A 21,078-nucleotide genomic window follows, 5' to 3' on the forward strand; every position below is an offset into this window, starting at 1 on the left:
CCACTCCAGTGTCTAATCACTCTTTTTATGAAGAAATTCCTCCTAATGTCCAACCTCAATTACACATCTCCGCATCATCATTTGCTGTGTAGAACTCAACAATGAGAAGAGAATTTTAGCACCTCTTATAGATAGTTAATGTAATAATTGGTTCTCGAAGTTAGGAGATGAATACCACGCGTGTTAAAAGAAGTTTTACTGATGTACAGTTGTGCTGCTGTGGTTTGTTGTTGGGATGTCCTCCGTTCTCTCCATAGCTCCCTTTCCCCCACTCTGTGCTGTTGCAGTCCGGGTTGTCCCGGACACACGGAGAGAAGGCCCCTTGCATGGGGCAGTTGAGAATGGGAAAAGCTTGTTACTAGGAGGCACGGCATGACCACACCTGAAGCTGCAAGAAAGTAGCCTCCAACAATAAACGGGAAAGAAGATTTAGGTGACAGTCCAGGGCTGCCTGACACAGCCCCAAGGGGTATCAAAGGTGCAGCAGCCTTTGTAGACGAGCTCCGGGCTGCCGGGTCACCGACTTTCTCTTTATTCACTCCTTTGTTGTGTTTGTTAAGGTTTAATAAACCTTCTGACATTTTAAACTGAACGGTTGTTTCTCACACACCAAATACACCTTCTTTGGATTGCCCTCAGCCTCACGGGTTTATATATTCTCACTAAACGCTCCCCTCACACAGGAAGGAGCAGCTCCTCTCCTGCAGAAGGAGACCTTCGAATTCACTCAGCTCACCCCTCCGCCAGCTGTAGAACCGAAACCTCGGTTGCTAATCTCAACCTTCGGTGTTTAAACAGCAACTCATTTCTTTCTCGCAGGCAAGCAGCATCGCCTCGCCTACCACTAGCCAATTAAAAAAAATAAAAAAAAAAAAAAAGTGGCACACGTTTCTGAGGGCCCGGCGGCAGAGCAGGTGCCCAAGCAGAGGAGCAGAGGAGCACCCCTCGGGCGGCGTGCGCTGCAGGCAGGGCTGCTGCCCCACAGGGCTGCTGCCCCACAGGGCTCCTCTCCACAGGCCTCCCGCCCCACAGGGCTGCCTCTCCACGGGGCTCCCTCTCCACAGGGCTCCTCTCCACAGGGCTGCTGCCCCACAGGTTTCCTCTCCACGGGGCTCCCGCCCCACAGGTCTCCTCTCCACAGGGCTGCCGCCCCACAGGGCTCCTCTCCACGGGGCTCCCGCCCCACAGGGCTCCGCCGGAGCACGGCCGGGCCCGCGGCCGCCGCAGGAGCGCAGAGGGCCGTGCCCGGCTGCGGCAGAGGCGGCCGCGGGGCGGGACACGGAGCCGCCGCCCTCACGTCAGCGCTCCCCCTTCCCCGGCGGGCTGCCCCGGCCGCGCGGTGCCTTGTGGGAGCGGCGCTGAGATGGCGGCGGCCGCCGCCGGGCTGAGCTGGAGGCGGGTGTCCTCCTTCACGGGGCCGGTGCCGCGCTCCCGCCACGGGCACCGCGCGGTCGCCATCCGAGAGCTGCTCATCATCTTCGGCGGCGGCAACGAGGGCATCGCCGACGAGCTGCACGTCTACAACACGGGTGCGCGGGGCGGGGCCGCGCCGCGGGGCGGGCGGAGCGGGGGGGACAGCGGCGGGGCTGTCCCGCCCGCCACCGCCGCTGGCACCGGGCTCCTCACGGCGCCGGGGAGCGCCCCCGGGCCTCCCGGCGCTGCCGGCGGGGGGCTCGGCCGAAAGAGCTGCCCGGAGCCGAAATGGCGGGGCGGGAAATACGCCTGGGCCGGGGGTCTTCTTCCGCGGGGTAGCGCTGAGCGCTGGCTGATGCCGCGGGGTTAGTGGAGCTCCCTGAGGAAAAGCCGCCGGGAGAATGCCGCGGCTGCTCTGCTCTGCTCTGCTCGGCCCGGCTGTCGCGCAGCGGAGCCGAGCCTCTCTCCGCTGGCGGGTCGCGGGTGAATGGCGGCGGGCGGGATTAGTCCCCACAGTGTCCGGATCCCCCTCCTTCCCTCTGGTGGCGGCGGCTCAGCGCAGCCCGAGGCGCTGGAATGGGAATCCTGTTTGGAAAAGCGAGCGTGTTGGCAAAGGGGAGCCTTTCCAAACGGGAAGCTGTCTTAAGACCGATTTTGTTTGTGAAAGATTAGACGCCTAAATGGTTAGTGTGCGGTATGCTGGATCAGGCTGGAAAACTTACTTGTAATTTCAGGGCTTGGGCCGAGACGGGAGAGTTCAGTGACTGCTCGGTGCTTTTCAGTCAACCGGTGTTTGGCTGCTTGAGGTTTTTCCAGGCAGATTTTTCTCTGATAGTTTAAAGATCCACTATGCTTAAATCACATTTCTGAGGGGCGAAGGAAAAAAAAAAATATCTCCTTAACCTTTCTGTTCTGACAAGTAATCCAAATAAAACTCTTAACATGGTTATGCCATCAGAACGGAGGTTCTGACGGGTGCATTTTTAAGTGAATCTTACCATGACTTGGTTTTTTTTCTTCACAGACTTTCTGCTTAAGGTGTTTCCCCTTTTGCGGCAGTGACAAAAAGGATCATGACTCAGTTGTTCCAGTTTCTGGATGAGTGCTTGGCCCAAACTGACCTTTTTTATTCTGGGATTTAAGATGCAGGGTTATGACCTGAGCTGCTCGAGTGTGGGATGTCATCCATGGCCCTTGCTATGCCTGTGATGATTTTCGAGGAGCTGGTACAGTGAGAACATCTCAATCCCCTGCAGCAACACTCACTGGAAGCTTCTAATTTCCTACTTCTCCTCTTTGTGCTCACAAAAAAGTGTAGGGAAAAAAAAAAAAAAAGCCATTGTCTCCTGTAATTCTTAAATTAAATCCTGCAATTCTTAAATTCCAGAACAGTTTAGGCACCAGTATGCTGCTACTGGATCAGACAGTCTCAGTTGCTTTTTCTTGACTCTGTGCCTCTCTTCTCCCACATATCAGTGCAGCACTCTGTGGATATTAAAATGGGTCCCAGAACAGTGTAATTAGTTTTTCAATAGGACTGTTAAGTCCAGGCACAGTGCCACGTTGCTGTAGCTCTAATAATTCTGTTTCTAGGGCTAGCTCCCTCTGAGTTAGCGTGGTTATCTCTTTTGTGTGGAACTGCACTTGTGTTCCTCATTAGCCTCTATTCTTGGCAAGTCTGTTAAATTGCTGGATGACCCTTCATGACTGACTTAGTTACAGTGACCTCATGGGCTCATTCATATACTGAGTAACATTTGTTTGATAGAGGTGTTTGCTTTTCTTTTTATTTAAAAAAAAAATCATTTGAAACTTAGTGTGAAGCAAATAGGCCATTCACAGTTATCTGCAGATAAAAGGTAATTCTTTGGAAAGGAGAAAGGTTTAAAAATACATGTTTCAGTGTTTGAAATATTTTTCTAATCTTTTTTTTCTTGTTTTTGGTTTTTTACTTCCTACTATAGTTACAAATCAATGGTTCCTTCCTGCTGTAAGGGGAGATATTCCTCCAGGCTGTGCAGCGCATGGATTTGTTTGTGATGGTACCAGAATACTAGTTTTTGGAGGAATGGTTGAATATGGAAGATATAGCAATGATTTATATGAATTGCAGGTAGGAAATGTATGAATATGTTTCGATTTTCAGGACTACTTTAAGTATCTATTTATGAAGAAACACATTTTATTTTACCAACTGTGGATGAAAGTTAGATGATCTTTGCTCTTCTTCAGAAAGATTTTCTCCATCTTAAGAATCTAAAGCTTATTCTAAATAGCTTTGAAATAGAGACTTCCATCTAGTCTAAATAAATTGTAATATATTTAATATTTTATTAAGGTTAGCTCTTACACATCCCTTTTAATGAATGTCCTGAGGAAAGCCCAGCATTCCCTTAAAAATAATTCAGAAAATAGATGTTAATATTAATATATGTTGTTATGCTAATATTACATGAATTCTATTTTTTATGACTGACTATAAATGTAATTATTTCAGAATAAATTTTTCTTGTCTTCAAGGCAAGTCGATGGCTTTGGAAAAAAGTAAAACCTCAAGCTCCTTCAAATGGATCACCACCCTGTCCTCGGCTTGGCCACAGCTTTTCTTTGTATGGTAACAAGTGCTATTTATTTGGTGGCCTGGCAAATGAAAGTGAAGATTCAAATAATAACGTTCCCAGGTATGCTGATTTTTCTTTGAATTTAATGGCTTTAAAAGGCAATGACTAGATTTGACAGCTTTGAAAAGGAACATTGTAGGCAGGCTGTCCTGCGCACCAAGTGTTCAAAGTTGGATTATTTGTGCAGTGAAGGGGTTACATGTGAAGATTAAATATTCCTTCTGCTAATCCCATAACATGGAACACTGAGTGACAGCTCTGGCACTTTTGTAGGGAAGCCTGAGTAGGCTTTGATGTTTCTCCTAGTATTTTGGGTCATATTTTAAGAATGGCTTGCTTGTTAGGAATTACCTCGATCAGCAGAGTCTCATGAGTCATCAGGGAATTCATGATGGATATTTCTTCTGTATTGCTGTGAAAAACAGTTATGAATTCATCTGGAAATTTTTACAGTAACAGCAGAAGTTGCCGTTATTGTCAGCAAACTCTGCTATAATGCTGAAGTTTTATATCCACATTCACCTGCAGTTCGGAGCACTTAGATCCACTCAGTTATAAACTGGCAATTTCAAGCTCAGTAAACAAGAGGTATCTGCTGTGAATGCCAAGATTCAGAGACCATTATCTAAAAATAACTTGCTGATAGATTCAGCAACAAATGGATAATTGTGGGTTGGCCAGCCTGAAGACATGAGAAAACAAACAGCTTTTCTCTCACCTTTGTTGCCTTAGGAGTTGCAGAAATTTCTCTCTAATACCTATTGTCATTGTGTATTTCCCACAGCTTTGCAGTTTATTGTGTGTCTGTATGTAGCAATTTTTGCAAGAAAATGTTTTCATACTTCTTTCATGTAATACAGTGTAGCAAATATGAGAGCATGTTTTCTCAGAGGCAACAAGTTAAAACTGTTCATTTTCTTTGTTTAATATCCATTTTAAGTCCAGATTTGGTACTGACCACAGTGCATCAAATGTTTTGAGAGTTTAAAACTCCACACCCTCCCAAGACAGAAGTCTGTAGTACTTGGAAGTGGTCAGGGTTTAAAGCACACTTGCCATCATGCTTGTAAGTGAATTTTTCATACTTTAACCATAATACCCTAGATATTTAAATGATTTCTATGAACTGGAGCTGCAACATGGGTCTGGTGTGGTCGGCTGGAGTATTCCTGTGACCAAAGGAGTCTTGCCATCCCCCCGAGAATCTCACACAGCCATAGTGTACTGCAGAAAAGATGTGGGAAGCCCAAAGATGTATATTTTTGGAGGCATGTGTGGCTGTCGGCTTAATGATCTCTGGGAGCTTGACATAGGTGAGTTGGTTTGCCAGCAGAAGTCAGTGCTCACTGGCTGAGGGGGAAAATTACAGTACAGAATGGTTAATGGCATGCTGTGGCACAGGTATTGTTGAGACTGACCTCATAGTGTTAACCTTTTGTAATATTTGGAATTAAATAGATACAGTATTGTTTGCATGTAGTATCCTCACTGATTTTGGGTACTCTGTGAGATGGATATCATAGTCTTTAAAGCACTCTGAAGAAACAGAGTTGAATAACCACAATGAAATCATAATTTATGTTTTTTGTAAACACTTAGTTTGTCAATATTCCCTGTGATTTTTTTAAAAGAAGTTTCAAGTGCTTGTTATTACACCCTCTTTCTTAAAGTAGCCACCTTAAAAAGATGAAATTTAGCTTTGCTGAATATTAGAGGTAGGTTCCATCCTAAAATCTAGGTAGTGAAATACATAGCAACAAGATTTTTTTGTTTGTTTGTTTCTTTTGAGGATTTTTATTCTCTTTCTTTTAGAAACCATGACCTGGTCAAGACCAGAAACCAAAGGGACAGTACCACTTCCTCGCAGTCTCCATACGGCCAATGTAATAGGAAACAAGTATGTCTGTTGTTAAAAGCTCAACTCTAGAAAGGTACACCTAGTAGGAGAATGATGATGCTTATCCACCCACTACTGCTCAGTATAAACATCAGCCCTGTAGAGAAGTTTTCTGCTATTTCAGTGCCACTGTTAACTCAAGGGTAGAGAACTCTCAGTGTTTCCAGGCAGCAGGACAATCTGCCCAACCCACCAGCAGCTTTCTGGGCTTCTTGGAGCACCTTTGTGCGTTCTGGGGCAGCCTCAGCTGGGCCTGAGCTCTGTCAGGAGCAAGCTTCAGTGCCTCTGTGTGTGTGACACAGATGAGGTAGCTATGCAAAGAAACTGCTCAAAGAGTAAAACTAATTCCAGGCAAAACTATTCCCCACTTTTTCTGTAGTCTGTCCCTCATTACTCTGCTTCCTGCCAATATGGTTTGTTTTGGCAGGTAGCATTGATAAAATGGATCTTTAAACATGGGTTTCAACCCATTTTGTATCAATTTACAAGTTGGCATGAGGAGAAAAAGGCAAGGGAGTAAAGAAGTATGAAAGCTTTATATCTTCTGATCTAACAGCTTAGCTTTTTATGAATTACTTAAAATGTTAGTAGTTTGTAGCCTGCGTTATATTATTAAATTTCTGTATCTGAGTTAGATGCCAGTCATCTTATTTTAGCATGATTAACTGAGGGGTCTGCAGTAAAGGATTGTAGAAGCTCTATAGTACGTGTGGGATTTTTGGAGAGCATTAGAAGTGTGATGGTTTCCTAAATTTACAGTATTGGCTTCTGTTTCTAGGAAGTTGTTTGAGGAGTTTCTGGGGTTTTTTCCTGTGGTTGGGTTTTTCAATCCGTCAATTTACTCAAAAATTTCAGAAGGTAGATGTCTGCAACAGTACTTCATAAAGACAGTAGATACAAATAAAATTTGCTGTGAACCAAAACTGTAACACACTGGAAATTTTCTTTTTTGTCCTAGTTTGAGAGAGTGCATGTAGCAGATCTAGATGTTAATTGGCATTTCTTTTTCCCTCTTCCCTCTTTTCTGGTATTTCAGAATGTATGTTTTTGGTGGATGGGTTCCACAGTCAGCAGGAGGTGAAATTTCTGCTCCTGATGGTGAATGGAAATGCACCGGTTCATTTTGTTACCTTAATTTGGGTTAGTGTTTCTGCCTTTCTGGGAAGTGGGTATTGTGAATTAATATTTTCTTTAACAGAGTAACTATTTTGAAGACCTTGAGAAAAGTTTGGGATACATAGTTGTAATCCTGGCTGACTAAATAAGTTGCCAGTTTTTTGCTTATTGCATGAGAAGTAATATTTTAATTACTGTTTTTCTTTGAAGGTTTAGCAGGTTTGCTTCTTTAAATCTTTGTTAATGCAACTTTAATATAAGTAATGTAAATACTCCTTCTTCATTTATAGAAGAACACAGGAGACAGATTCTGAAATGGGGTTTTTCTAAGCATGATAGTACTATCCCTGAATTCTCAACTTCTGATCTGTTTGCCTGAGAGAGATAACCAGAGGTCAGAAAATTTTGCCTGTATGCATTGATTTCATCTTGCACACTAATTGGAAAGTGACCTTCTCTTCATAATATTTCCATTTTAAATGCAGTTGTCTATAAAAACAGGTGATTTATTTTCTTTCTTTCTTTTTTTTTTTTCCCTGAGCAGTTAAGTGTGTTAATGTCTTTATTTCTTGTTTTGGAAAACATCTAGAAACTAAATGCCTTGAGTTTCATTTACTAGATACCACCGAATGGATAGGTCTGATCTCAGATTGCCAGGAGGACAAAAGTAACTTGTTACCAGGGCCAAGAGCAGGACACTGTGCTGTAGCAGTTGGCACTCGCCTGTATATCTGGAGTGGCAGAGATGGTTACAGAAAAGCCTGGAACAATCAAGTTTGCTGCAAAGATCTTTGGTACCTTGATACTGGTGAGTCAAAAATAAAGAAGAGACTTGTATTATGTCCTGTGTTTTATTAATATATGGAAAGCTTACATGATTGATGATCAGAACATTAAAGCTGTAGCAAGCTCGAAGACTGTTTCTATTTTAAAAATTATTTTAAAATCGTGCATCACTGCTGCTTGTTTAAAGGCTATTACTTAAAATGAAGAAATCAGGAAGGCTTATTTAAGGCCTCTGAAAAAACTTTATGCTAAATTCTGCACTGCATGCCATAGTAATTTGATACAAGATGCTAAAGGCTGTTTTGCCTAAACTCAGGGTTCCTGGCCTCTCTTTTAAGTGGTATTTTCTACTACTACTTACTTTTTTCACCAAATCTTTTCTTCTCTTGGGACTGTTGCTGCTGCTGCTTCCTAATCTCTTGGACTGCAAAAAAATACTACTCAATCTAAGAAAAGAACATCCAAATTGTTCCTGGGGATGAGGGAAATTCTGGTGACTAGTCACTCACTAGTACCTGCATTGATAGCAGGACACTGAGATGGTGTTTAGAGAGAGGGAATTAGAATACAACTTTTTTTTTTCCTGTTTCATTTTTCCCTCAGAAAAGGAAAAAAAGTAGCAGGGGAAGAATGTGCTTAAGATTGCAGCCTGGTTAAGCATAGAGGCACGTGAGAGGAGCAAACTATTGGCATTAGTCATGTCCAGGCTTCAGCTTGTGCAGAAGAAGTTAGAGTGAAAGCTCACTTCAGCTACACAGGAATAATTTGAATGGGATTAAAGAGGAATAATTTGTGAATTAAAGGAATATGTAAAGCTTTAGGAGCGAAAGAGCTACCTGCAGCATCCCAGGAAAGCACAAGAATCCCCTGTCTCTGTAATCCCTGCAATGATGTAGCTACAACCCAGAGGCCTACCGGGCAGCAGAAGAACCCTTAAAAACAAAGCATCAAAACTGGAGCATTTTTGAACACTTTGAAAAGACATGTTGCAATTCTCTGACTTGACTTGACACCTTTGACAGTGGTTCCTTGTTGAATCTGAGATATATTGTACTTTAATGAAAAAGGAGACTTTACTTGCAATATGCAGCTGTTTAATGAACTGCTAAGGGAGGGCAATTTCTAACGTGCCATCTGTGTTTTATTGGTTAATTGTAGAGAGACCTCTAGCACCATCACAGGTGCAGCTGATCAGAGCTACAACCAACTCCTTTCAGCTGAAGTGGGATGAAGTACCTACAGTTGAAGGATATCTTCTTCAATTACACGCTGACTCACCAGTGCCACCGGTGGCTGGAATTCCTGGTGCTGGCACTCCTGAGACATCAGTGCTGAGTTCTCAAGGTAGCAGTGAGATCACATTACACATTACACTGCGCAGGCAGACTGGAGGGTTGCACAAGTAATAAATATTTGTTTGGTTTTTAAAGAACGATTCTGTGAGAGAGAGAGACCCTGTTTCTGTGGTTATTCTCCAAATGCCTGCATCATAATTATGAAAAACTCCCCTTTCACTTGTTTCTGTTGGTTTTGGCCAGCTATCTGAATTATGAAGATACTTACAGAATGCTGGGCACAAGCTGAGAAAGGAAACAGTGAGGAAGGGATTTTATCTGGCTGTTGGACCACAGTTTCATTTCAGACTTACAACAAAGTTTTCCTTCAGGCAACTTTGGCCTCCCTCTTCCTTACTGAAATAGGTTAAAACCATCATAATACTAAGTTTTAAATAACTGATGGGAATTTGCTTTTGTTTACCTGCAAGGTGGCTGCTCTCTCCATCAGAGTCCACAATCATTGCCTAGCGTCCCTTATCCAGAAATGAAGGTGGATCATCCCAGCCAAACAAATAATCTCATTCCTAATAATGTAAGTGCAAACTGGAAAATGCTTCAGTATCAAAACAGTGTGGGAAGGTAGTGAACTGCCAGAACACTTTCTCAGTTTTAAAACTCCTGCATACTTTTTAGGTCTTAGGAAAAAAAAACACCCAAATAAAGCAGAAAGACAGACACCTGCTGAAGTAATTGTCTGTTTTCTTACGTACTTTTTGCTTTTATGGTTGAGAGACAATCTTTAAAGTCCTCTTCTTGTTAATGCAGAAGGGAATTGCAACTGTATTGTCTTCCACAATGCCAGCTGGGATCCTGACACCAGTAGGAATGCTATTCATTGCCAAAATGTTGGTGACATTAATGTAGGAAGCAAAAAGAATAAGGCATATTCCTTCTTTGTTAGTCTAGTTTAGTTTTATGCTATTCTGCTTAGTTGTAAGATCCTACAGCAGGTTAAATCCAATTATTATCTGTCTGGTGTGCAGTTGTAAATCCTCCTCTATTTTGCCAATTAAACAGAAATAGTGAGGGCAAACTCTGGCTAAAGGATCCCATTTTTAGAACTTTGGACCTTTTCTTAGTTGTGTGAAGTCCTAGATGTATGGGATCCATAATGGATTCCTGGAGAAAACCATGAATTTCACTACGAGTAAAAATATCTCAAGTGCATGCAGGAAAGCAAAGGTTGAAAGCCTCTGTAATTGGGATTTTTCCCATCCCCCAAACTCCCCCAGTAGACTAAATATACACGAAATAACTAATAACAACTAATATTGCTACTAAATAGAAAAGCGATGAAATTCTCAGTAAGGATAAAATTTCATGTGACTCTTGCAAGTCAACTCCGTTTTTGAGTCTTTGTTGTATAATGACCAAGGTAAGGATTGAGAAATTGATTTTTTGGTCTAATTTAAAGTACTAGGGGGAATTGTTGGAGGAGTTTATATTGTTGTTTATGAGCAAGCATTTTCAAGTCAGCATTGCAGATGAAATTTCTGAACTTTGCAGTTTAACAAATGTGTTGTTTTGGTTAGGTCCAAGTTGCCCTTTCATCCAGTTCAAAAGTAGAAGGAAAAGAAAAGGTTGCAGCACCTGAAAACAAGGTTACACAGAAGACTATGAAAAACCACGCAGATGCTACAGGATTCAAAGAATCAAATGCCCCTTCTCTTCTGCCTGTTTGTACTTCAAGTAAGATCATTATAGAAAAAATTTAAAAAGCGAGAGTTAAAATTCATCTCAAAAACATAAAATAGGATTTTTCTGTCTTGTAAATTAAAATTATTTAAGAGTCCTTTCTAGTTTGAAAAACCCAACTTGTGTTAGTTATTACTGAACGTATTTTTAGAAGAGACAAAGAAAATTGAGATCTTGGTTATTTGAAGTGTTGCGAAGTACATGAAATTCTCAATATATTCATTATTATGATGGCAAATCTGTCTATTTAAATGTAAATTGCCATTTTTAGCATCAAGTAAAAAGGGACAGATGACATTTTCCAACATCATGGTGATAGTAACTCCAAACTCTTTGGCAATGTAGAGACAGGTACGTTTCTCTCTGACTGTAGAGGAAGTAAAAGATGACAAGGCTCTGATTTTACACATTTCACTGAAGTGCCTTAAGTTCAGTGTAGTGAATCCAGGCTTAATCATCTGGTCTGTTGGTATTTGACTTCAATGTATTTTATGGGTAGTTAGATTTTCATTTCCTTCAGAGTATAATTTAATCAGATGTGGAAATTTTGGTTCCTATTGCTAAGTGAGAAGCAGACTTCTATAGGAGTTCAATTGATTGTTACAAATCCGTGCCTACTGATTTGTGTGGCTGCTTTTTTTTAGTAGGGTTTTTTCCCCCAGATTAATTTTTTGTGACCAAATACATAAAAAACAGCAAGTTAAAATAACTGTTTACATACATCTGTTTGTGACTGTGGAGACAGACTTCTGTTCAGTTAAAAACCTAAAGTAAGTAATAGCAATCAATATCATCAGATCCATTCTAACCTAATTCTGAGCTAAACTCAGGTTTTATATGAAACTAAATCCATTAGACCAAGTTGAGATTTTTTGTGTTATCAATATTGAATTCTGGCTAATATTTTCTCTTTTTTTTTCTTTTTTTTTTTTTTTAAGGTGCTCAGACATCAGCAAATGTAGGTGAATTACATGACTTGGACAAACAAAGTGTAAATCCTGATGCTTCTGTATCCTGTACTGTCTCCAGCTCACAAACTATGGTAACCCAGCAGGCTGTTAAAACTGAGTCATCAAGTACAAATGGGGCAGTTGTTAAAGATGAAACTTCACTAACAACATTCAATTCAAAATCTGAAGGTTTGAAATGTGTTTCACATACTGTATTTTGAGCCATGTATTTCTAAGGCCATCAGAGTTCCTCTGGTGTGGTGGGATTCCTGTCTTGAGTAGTACCTGGGATGTAGATAGGGCTTTGGGCATTGAAGGCCTTGAGCAGCCTGGATGATCTCAGTTAGCATTTATACATCTTTTGAAATCAGGATGTTCCTTCTATGCATTTGTAAATCACCATGTTTCCTGTAAGTGAAAAATCTTTATTTATGCAGAGGCCCATTTTCTAACTATCAGTGGGAGCTGTTTTTGGTGCTCATGGCACATTTGCTCTCATTCAGTGATTGTCTATTTAGTCAGTGAAAGACTAAAATGGTAACCTTAGATTTTGATTTTAAGCAACTGACCACTGTAAAAAATGTGGTCAGCTCACTTCTAGTCTAATGTGCTGGCCTCCAGTCTGCTGGAAATACCCAAAATAAGCAGCAATGCAGAACATAAATGGGTAGATTTTCAAGTTTTGGTTTTCATGAATATCAACAGGCTGTGCTTGCTATAGTTTTGAGTGTTAACTAAAGAACTGTGTTCTCATATTGATGTTGTCTGTATAATGTGATTTGCACCAGCAGTATTGTATTTTTAAAGCAAAACCCAGGAACACAAGCATAGAATACTAATACTCCCATGTGTTACTCATGATCTTTTTTCTCTTTTAAGATTCCATTTTAAATTTAATGAATGCTCTGTTCCCATTTGTTAGGATTGTTTACAGTTTAACTACTTACGTTCAGAATTCAGACTGTATTGATGTTAGAAACAATACAATCAAATTTAGAATTCACTTAGACTATTCATACATTGTTCCCAGTATGTGCCTCAATCTGGCATTTACATTATTTGTTCACAAATATTTTATATCTATTTCATAATGTTGTCACTTTTTAGGATTTTCTGAGTCCTGCCTTCTGTTTCTATTATCTGTAGCAGCCTTCAATGCCAGAGTCTCAGAACTGTTCTGTGACTATGGCAGAAGCCAAAATTAGTTTGTGTTATAAATAGAACTGCATGCAAAAGAACTCTGAGACATTCTTGTGCAACAAATACTTGGCTGTTGAGGTCAACTTTCATACTCTGTGGGTTTTGTGTTAAACATTTTCTATTGCTTAAGTTTTTTAAAATTTAACGTTTTGTTTTTAGCTGCTGAAACTGCCTATGTCATGCCTTCAACAAGGGTCAGTACTGAACAGACAAATGATTCACACTCTTCTGTAAGTCTGAAAAAGTATTATCAAATTGCTTTACCTATTGTTCTGTTGATTAGTTATAAGGCTTCTTCTGTTTTCCTTTAATTGTGTTTCTGAAAGAAATGCAGTGTTTATTTTGAGCTTGGAGTGAATAATACAGGGGTAAACATTTCTGTTATAAAACTAATTGCACTGTGTGGGTTAGATGTGAGTCTTAAGTAGCAGTTGTGTAGTTGGGAGGAGATCCAAGTACATGTTTCAGCTGTTGAATCATTTTTATCAACTGGCACAGTGGAATGGTCTCTTCTGCATGATGTGCAAAAGTAAAAAGTTTTTCTGTATGCACAACTGAATTTAAAACGAAGTATGTATTAGATCAGACTAGTGTAAGCTGCTGATTCTATAGATTTGAAACGTAACTTAACTGATATCTTGATGTTTTTCCCTAGAAGAGATGGGGACTGACTATGCAAGCTGTAAATACTGCCTGAAAAAGTAAATGCTTCCTATTTCACCTGCTTACAACTTAATACACAAACCCAAGGTGCCACTGTTGCCACCAAAAGCGAGGAACTAAGGATGGGGAGAAGCAGCTGCTAATAAAGGGTTGGGGTGCTTTTGCCAAGAGCAGCTGCAGCTCCCGCCCATTTCCATGCTAGCAGGATCATGGGCACATGATCCTGTCTGTGCTGGGCACATGCCTCTGCAAGGGCCCTCCCTGGTGCCTGGAGCCCAGCAAGAAAGGCAGTTTGTGTTTCTGGGTCAGTCAGGAGCAGTTTGCAGGCCCTCCATCCCCACGGCCCCACAGCAGAGGGCCGCTCTCGGCTGCAGAGTCCCGCTGCGCCTGGCAAGGAGCTGAGCTACAGCTGAGCCCCAGGTGGAGCTGCTGATGTTGGACGGCCTTGGGAAGCTTCTTGAGCTTTGACAGAAATTAACTCACAACTACGTGCTGCTACAGACACCTAGTTCTACAGCTTTCAGTTCTTCCCCTCCCTGCTCAGAATGTATCAGCTGCGACACCGCAGCTGCTGCTTTTTAAATGACAAACCGTGTCTGAGTAAATGGATAAGAACATTTGCACACTATTTTAATAACATATGCATATTCATTTGAAGCATAAAAAAGCAACACTGATATAAAAGGGGGTTGTCTCTTACATATACTAGAGCCTTGACATTTTTTCCGTGGCACTGAAGTGTGGGTAATCTACATGATGTGTTCTTTAAATACTAGAGAGCTCCCCAGAGGCCGCCGGTGAAAACCAGGGACCGCCGGTGGTATGACGTGGGCATTTTTAAGAACAACAGTGCTGTGGTGAGCCAGTTCTACTTGCTGCCAGAGGAAACACTGAACATCAATAGCAAGGTAGCTGCTGCTTCTCTGATGTAACCCGTTTCAGAATCTGTTGCTCATATAATTCACAATAAAATATTGGACTTTCTGATACTGCAGCAGAATCTGGTGCTTGTAGGAGTTCTGTATTTTATGACCAGTAGGTCCTCATGTATTTTTCTCACCTCTTTTTACTATTTCCTAAACAAGATGAATTTTCTTTTGTTGTTTATGTATGATAATATAAAATATCTTACTTTGCTATTGCTAATTCTTCTCTTATTTCTTGCCTTAGGAAACAATTTTAAACTTACTAAACTTTCAAGCCAGTAAAATTCTTAAAAACTGAAAACCCCACAATTTTCTTAATGCTATTTCAGTCCAGCTTTGAAATGTTTCAGTTTCTTCTCTGTTCCCAGAATCTTTGCATAAAAATTGTTAAAGATACTAATAAGACATAGGCTAGGCTATGTTTAAAAAGACACTGTAGTGGCTTTTGTATTAGATCTTTCTAACTTAATGTTTGGTACGTGTAAGTTGATGCATGAAAACTCTGAGTGTGAAACTTGCAAAAGTGTAACAGTTTTGATGGTAAAAGTGTAAATTAGTGATGTCCTAGTTAACTAGAAACAAAAACTGTGTGGTCTAGAGACAGAAACAAAATAACAGAAACCTTTCTTTGAAAGCACTTCACTATAAATATTCTATGTCTTAGTTTTAAAGAGCATAGAACATAGTACAGTGTTTACATTGATTGTGGTTCTTTCACATTATTCAGTAGGAAAATAGTTCCACTGTAAGGGTCAGTGATGCATCAATGCATATTTTAATCATGGTAGCATACAATGTTTCCAAAAGCTATTTGTTAGTAACTTACAGTGCTTTTCCTTAAAAACATTTTGATTAACTACACATCCAACTGCAGCTCTTAACGTTAAGAATAACTGCTTTTGAAATAAAAAGAGCAGAAGATCAGAAGATTATGTTAATTAAATCATAACTTATGTTATTTATGTTAACTTATCTTAAATGCTACTTTGTTTTAACTTTCCTTAGCAGAAGTAACCACAAGGTGCAGTTTAATTTGAATGACTGATAAAATGGGATATCTTTTGGTCTAGAGATTTAATCTCACATTGCATCTTAGCTGTTTTGAGGTGAGATACTGTGTCAGTCAGAACCTTTGCATAAATTCTGATGTAAGTACAACAGTATTAAATAGATTTTCAGTTTCAATTAAACTTAATTAATCTCAGCTTAACACTTTATACTTTTTTAGGCTAATTGTGTTTATAATATTTTAAAAATTAACACAAATGTTGCTTTATTTTCAGACAGAAGGTGCAAATGTACCAGACTACAGATTACTTAAGAAACAGGATCTGTTTCCAGGCACAGTGTACAGGTTCAGAGTTGCTGCAATTAATGGCTGTGGTGTTGGGCCTTTCAGTAAAATCAGTGAATTCAAAACATGCATTCCAGGTTTTCCTGGAGCTCCTTCAACAGTCAAAATCACCAAGGTGAGAAATTCTGGTGCTGATGTGTAAAATTCTGGTCACTGGTGTATTCTCAGAACTCTTGGTTATACTTGGTTTTATTTTTAAGTTAAAATTTTCATATAAAATAGTCTCCAATACTTACTTGGTTAACTCTGCTTAATATAATATCTTTTAAGAATATTGTTAAAAATCATTATTTTAGGAGTTAATGTTCATGTTAGCAGATGCACATTCAATCATCTGATAGTTTCCCCATGGTTTTCTGGTCTTACATCATTAAATCTATAGGGGTTTAGACACTTCTTAAAAAAAAGTCAGAAGACATCCTTATCTCCAGAGTGGTGATGATAGGTTAGAATTTGGGGGGGGGGGGGGGGGTTTAATATTGTTTATATATTTATGGTTAGCTAAATAGCTAATACTATCATATTTTTTCTCTTTCTCCAGAGTGTAGACTGTATCCATCTTTCCTGGGAGCCTCCTGCTTCACCCTCTGGAAACATTTTAGAATATTCTGCCTACTTAGCCATCCGTTCCACGCAATTACAGGAAAACCCAAGTCAACTGGTGTTTATGAGGATATACTGTGGTCTTAAAACCTCGTGCATAGTGACTGCTGCCCAGCTTTCCAATGCCCACGTGGATTACACCTCCAGGCCTGCCATAGTGTTCAGGATTTCAGCCAAGAATGAGAGAGGCTATGGCCCGGCCACGCAGGTCCGGTGGCTCCAAGGTAAAGTCACTGTCACACACAGTGTTGGAGTGGAGCAGGAGCTGGGATTTTCTTCCAGAACCAGCACAGCGCTGCTTGTGAACTTCTTGAAATGTTGTTCTGTTCCTTTTAGGAGTTTTATGCAATTCTAGTTGTTGCTTCTGACTTCCTTAGAATTCACTTCAGCTCAGAAGTTTTCCAGTCGAATAGGAAGTAATCCAGTTATGTGCATCGTGTGCATGACATAGTGTAATCAGGGTTTTTTTTCAGTCTTTCCACCCTCTTAAAAAAAAAAGTTCCATCAGGTGATGTAAGGTGCCGTTTTTGTGATGCATGTACACTTTAAAATCTGTGTTATGCCAGAAGAGGTTTTGTCATCTTGTCTCTGGACTTGAATTTGTACAGGTTCACGCTGATTTGGGGATGGGAATGGATCCACTGAAAATAAAATTAGTGTTAGCCTGGTTGGTTCTGGCATGCCTTATAAGTAAGCCAATCTGGGGTCTCAAGTTTTGCCAGCTTCTTGTCCAACTCCTTCCTGTTTCTGGCTTAGCTTTGTTGGGCTCTGGCTTTGCTCAGCCAAAGGTGCTGTGGGCACAGAGGAGGGTAGGAAGGGCAGAGTGCTCCTCAGGCAGCAGGGAGCTGTGCTCTGGGGTAGCTGACCCCTCAGCTGCTGGGCTGGGGCTCACCTGTTGAATGATCCACTGCTTGGTTTCTAATAGTGCTCTTCTAAGATGGGCAGTAACAATGAAGAAGTTGTCTTCTGTGATGTTCAGTATTTCAGTGCTGTTTTAACCCTTTAATTGGCAGGGGTTTTGATATCCTAGATACCATGATTGATATCCTAGAACTCTGAAACGACATTTGAAAATGCTTGACTGTGTATGCCACGTGAAATGATGAAACATTTAACAATGTCTCCTTCTTTTTGCAGATATGAAAACATCAGGCTCAAAGTAGAAACGACTTAATAAATCTCAAGTTTCGAATGTAGTGTTTAATGTAACTCTTGTACTATTTGTAAATGCTACAAATATTTTATTTTTGCATTGTTTTTATCTTAAAAATATATAACCTTTTTTACGTTTGACACATCAACGTTATAGAGCCTTGCTCAGGTATGAGTATCATATAGAAAATATATCAAAAATGGTCGGGTGGAGGATCACGCTCTATCCAGCAGCTCTTTTTGGTAGTGATAAGTTAAAATGTAAAGAACACAGAGTTTCAAATTAAAAATGAATAAAAGAATTGGCAGAAGTAGTAGTATTTGAGGTAGAGTCCCCATGATTGCTACAGATCTTACATAGAGAATTCATAAGATTTGAGACAGGAGCAAATTCTGTTTGGTTTTGGTTCCCTATACCACATTCTTCATCGTGGTGCCTGAGTACAAGGCAAAAATTTCCAGTTATTATATAGTAACTTAAAATGTATAAATATTTTAATATATACCTTTTTTGTAAAGAAATGATTTTTTCTACTATTTGTAACAAATATCTTAATCTTGAAAGATATCCCCTGAAAATTTAAAAGGAAAAAGATAAACTTATCCATTACTCCTATTACAAAAAACACAAATCCATTGTAAATGCACTACGATTACTTAAAATTATCCTTTTGTAGTTGTACAAATCTTAAACTTGTAAATACCAATGTTTACAAGAGACCTTTCTGGTCTTGTATTAAAACTTCCATGAGATTCATTCTCTTTTTTTTTTTTTTTTTTTTTTAATCCATATGCTTTGCTTTTAGCATATGCTTGCTTTTTGCACTAATAATAACTTACCTCATTCCTGTGTTAGTAATCACTTGTGTTGCTTCCATAATGTTTCTGTAAAACTTCAATCTGAAAATTTTAACCAAAGTTTAGAATACATGGTAAGCAATTTTGCACATATTATATGGCAATTTTAAACATATTTATTCCAGTTAATCTTCTTAAGTGCTTGTTTGCTTTACCAATATATTCTACCAATCAAGTTCAGTATCTCCCTTTTACTATGCATCATTTTACATTAATAATATTTATAAAATCAAAATCAACAAGCATTACTTCTAGGAATAGGTTGATCCATTCCTATGTGGAAAGAAAAAACAGTTGTTCACAGTAGTGAAATAAAGGTAAACATTTTAAATGCTATTTATGTATCTATATAAACTGTGTTTACCAAAGTGTAGAGGAAAATGGCTGAGTTGGACAAGGTCACTAGGGGAATAGACTGAGGCACTAAATAAGATTTATTTTAAAATAAAATCTAAATTATTTACTGTGCAGTGAAGTTTATACTTTGCACTTTAATTTTGCCCCAAATGCCAAAAGATTATACATCAAGGTAGAATTTCTTGCCTCTTCCAGTTAAATTTGTCTTAAGAGCGTTTGTAAATATATGAACTAAAATCAATGATGTGCCTGGTTTGGTGGGAGAAGTATCACTAAAATAGTAGAGATTTAGCAGCTCAAGTATCCCAGAGCAGATTTAATAGCCAAGTGTTGGCTGCCCTGAGAATCAGGGTTATAACAAAGTGCTGGTACAGCCTTAATTATTGCAATGCATCACATGCTCCAATAGCATCTAGAAAGTGCTGGGGACCATAAATGGCTCTAATAGTGTTAATTGTGGCACAGGAGTAACCAACGTGGTTTGACTCCAGAGAAAAATCATGTGTTTGTGACAATGACAGATATCCCAGTTTCACTTTAGACAGTGTTTATAGTATGAATGTATAGGACTTTTCCTGAAGTTAACTGGCTTTAAGATATTTGTGTTTTAATGGTCCATTTCGTCAGGTAGGATCTCACTACCAATTCTGTCTGATAACTAAAGTACCATACACATGAACTGTCAACTAGAAGAATAGAACTTGGTTTTTCTTATTAGTACTGTGAAAGAAGCCTTTAGAGAAAACACTTGTGGCTTTGATTTTGTTGGTTGCTAGCTGTGATTGTAGAGTTGTTATTTAAGAATAAAACATGTTGGGTGTGTCTGGGGTGGAGTTTTTTTGCACTTGGTTTCACATGCTTTGCACAATTTCTTTTTTCAGTGGGTATGTCACGACTACCAAAGGGTAAAACTGTGGCGTTTTCAATGAAAGTAAAATTTCCTTGGGAGTGTGCTTTCTTCAGCTGACTTGACATAAGATGTCATTTCCTCTTTCTTGTCCAAGTTGGGTAATGTTGAATAGTGATCATATGCAGCTCTTCAGTTGCTCAGTTTTACTTTAAACTGAAATTGTGGTACACACTGTAGAATACACTTTGTGGTCTGTTTTTAGAACTGTATTTATAATGTCTAAATCCCACCTGTTTGCCTATCAACTAGATATCAGACAAATATTGATTGTTCGATTTTAAAGTTTAGAAGACTATTGACACCAGCTCTTTGAGACTCCATGTTATCCATTTATTTCAGATACTGCAAAAGGACCTGTAACAGAAGCTGGAATCTTATCAGATTGCAGTATCCATATTGTAGAATTGTCTAGGTTTACTGAACTCCTTAGGGAGGTTGTGACTGTGTAAGCATAGGACAGTCATGCCAGTTGTGGCAGAAACTGCTACAGCTTCATCTTCAGAATGTTCTTGTGAAAGTGGAAATGAAGTGAACAATAATCTACACTTTGTGTTTTCAAAGTAATTATAGCAATATCTTTTGAATGTAGCTTGAAGTAGAGCACATGATCATGCCATAAACTCTGAAGATATAATAAGTATTACTGTTGTTATCTGATTATTTCAGGATAGCGAATTTGACGTGAACTTAGTCTTTCAGCCTGTTACTTAACGACCTCTACAAGGAAACTGACATTTTGTACAATACAAGTTGATTAGTCTTATTTTGATGCATTGTTTGTTCTTTGTAATAAAGTGGTTGTCCTATCAAATGCATTGTGAATACTGCTGTGTTTGTATTTTCAGAGCTGTACATATACAAACTTGGAATTTCTGATGCAGAGTGTGAGTAAATTTGTCAAGTTGGGGAAGGGGCTTTAATGATAAGCGCTGTCATAATACTATTACTCTTCCATAAATATTGTCTCCTAAGTTAATTCTTGGTTACCTCATGAGCTTTTTCCTTAGTTGTGGTTCTCCAGTATCCCTGCCCCACCTTTTGCAGTTGCTCTGCACCCACCTTTTCTCTGCCCCCTTCCATGCCTTTGTGCCTTGCAGGCTGTGGCCTCTGAACTGAAATTTTGACCTTATTTCCCTTGTCTATACAGGCACCATGTTGCTGCTGTTGACAGGGAGTGACAAGGAGTTTGGTGTTGCTCTGTTAAAAAGAGGTGTGAGCACTTAATGTGCTCAGAAGGCAC

At 39.7% G+C, this 21,078-nt stretch overlaps 1 protein-coding gene across 3 annotated transcripts; it reads left to right on the top strand.

Annotated features, from left to right (window-relative positions):
- Positions 1-1,301: 1,301 nt before the first annotated feature.
- On the top strand, positions 1,302-20,649 carry HCFC2 (host cell factor C2). Of its 3 annotated transcripts, none has more exons than XM_066319946.1 (16): positions 1,305-1,529; positions 3,378-3,526; positions 3,934-4,094; positions 5,139-5,347; positions 5,847-5,931; positions 6,968-7,071; positions 7,667-7,855; positions 8,992-9,177; positions 9,599-9,702; positions 10,703-10,859; positions 11,804-12,004; positions 13,175-13,245; positions 14,455-14,586; positions 15,888-16,073; positions 16,500-16,785; positions 17,699-20,649. In XM_066319946.1, exons 1-16 carry the CDS (start codon positions 1,364-1,366, stop codon positions 17,722-17,724), a joined length of 2,412 nt encoding a protein of 803 aa, XP_066176043.1. In that variant the 5' UTR covers positions 1,305-1,363; the 3' UTR covers positions 17,725-20,649. The 3 variants fall into 3 exon arrangements, with proteins under 3 accessions (XP_066176045.1, XP_066176043.1, XP_066176044.1); XM_066319947.1 differs by lacking the exon at positions 1,305-1,529 and adding an exon at positions 1,955-2,107; XM_066319948.1 differs by lacking the exon at positions 17,699-20,649 and having other exon boundaries at positions 1,302-1,529; positions 15,892-16,073; positions 16,500-16,636.
- Positions 20,650-21,078: the final 429 nt, after the last annotated feature.

This window comes from Sylvia atricapilla, chromosome 5, assembly GCF_009819655.1.
Source record: "Sylvia atricapilla isolate bSylAtr1 chromosome 5, bSylAtr1.pri, whole genome shotgun sequence".
Classification (NCBI taxonomy): domain Eukaryota; kingdom Metazoa; phylum Chordata; class Aves; order Passeriformes; family Sylviidae; genus Sylvia; species Sylvia atricapilla.

What these genes read in the sequence shown, in the direction of transcription:
- HCFC2 (XM_066319946.1), top strand. Translation starts at nt 1,364, where the DNA reads ATGGCGGCGGCCGCCGCCGGGCTGAGCTGGAGGCGGGTGTCCTCCTTC. An exon ending in ATGATTTATATGAATTGCAG is followed by an intron (nt 3,527 to 3,933) that starts GTAGGAAATGTA and finishes CTTGTCTTCAAG; the next exon opens with GCAAGTCGATGGCTTTGGAA. An exon ending in GCCAATGTAATAGGAAACAA is followed by an intron (nt 5,932 to 6,967) that starts GTATGTCTGTTG and finishes CTGGTATTTCAG; the next exon opens with AATGTATGTTTTTGGTGGAT.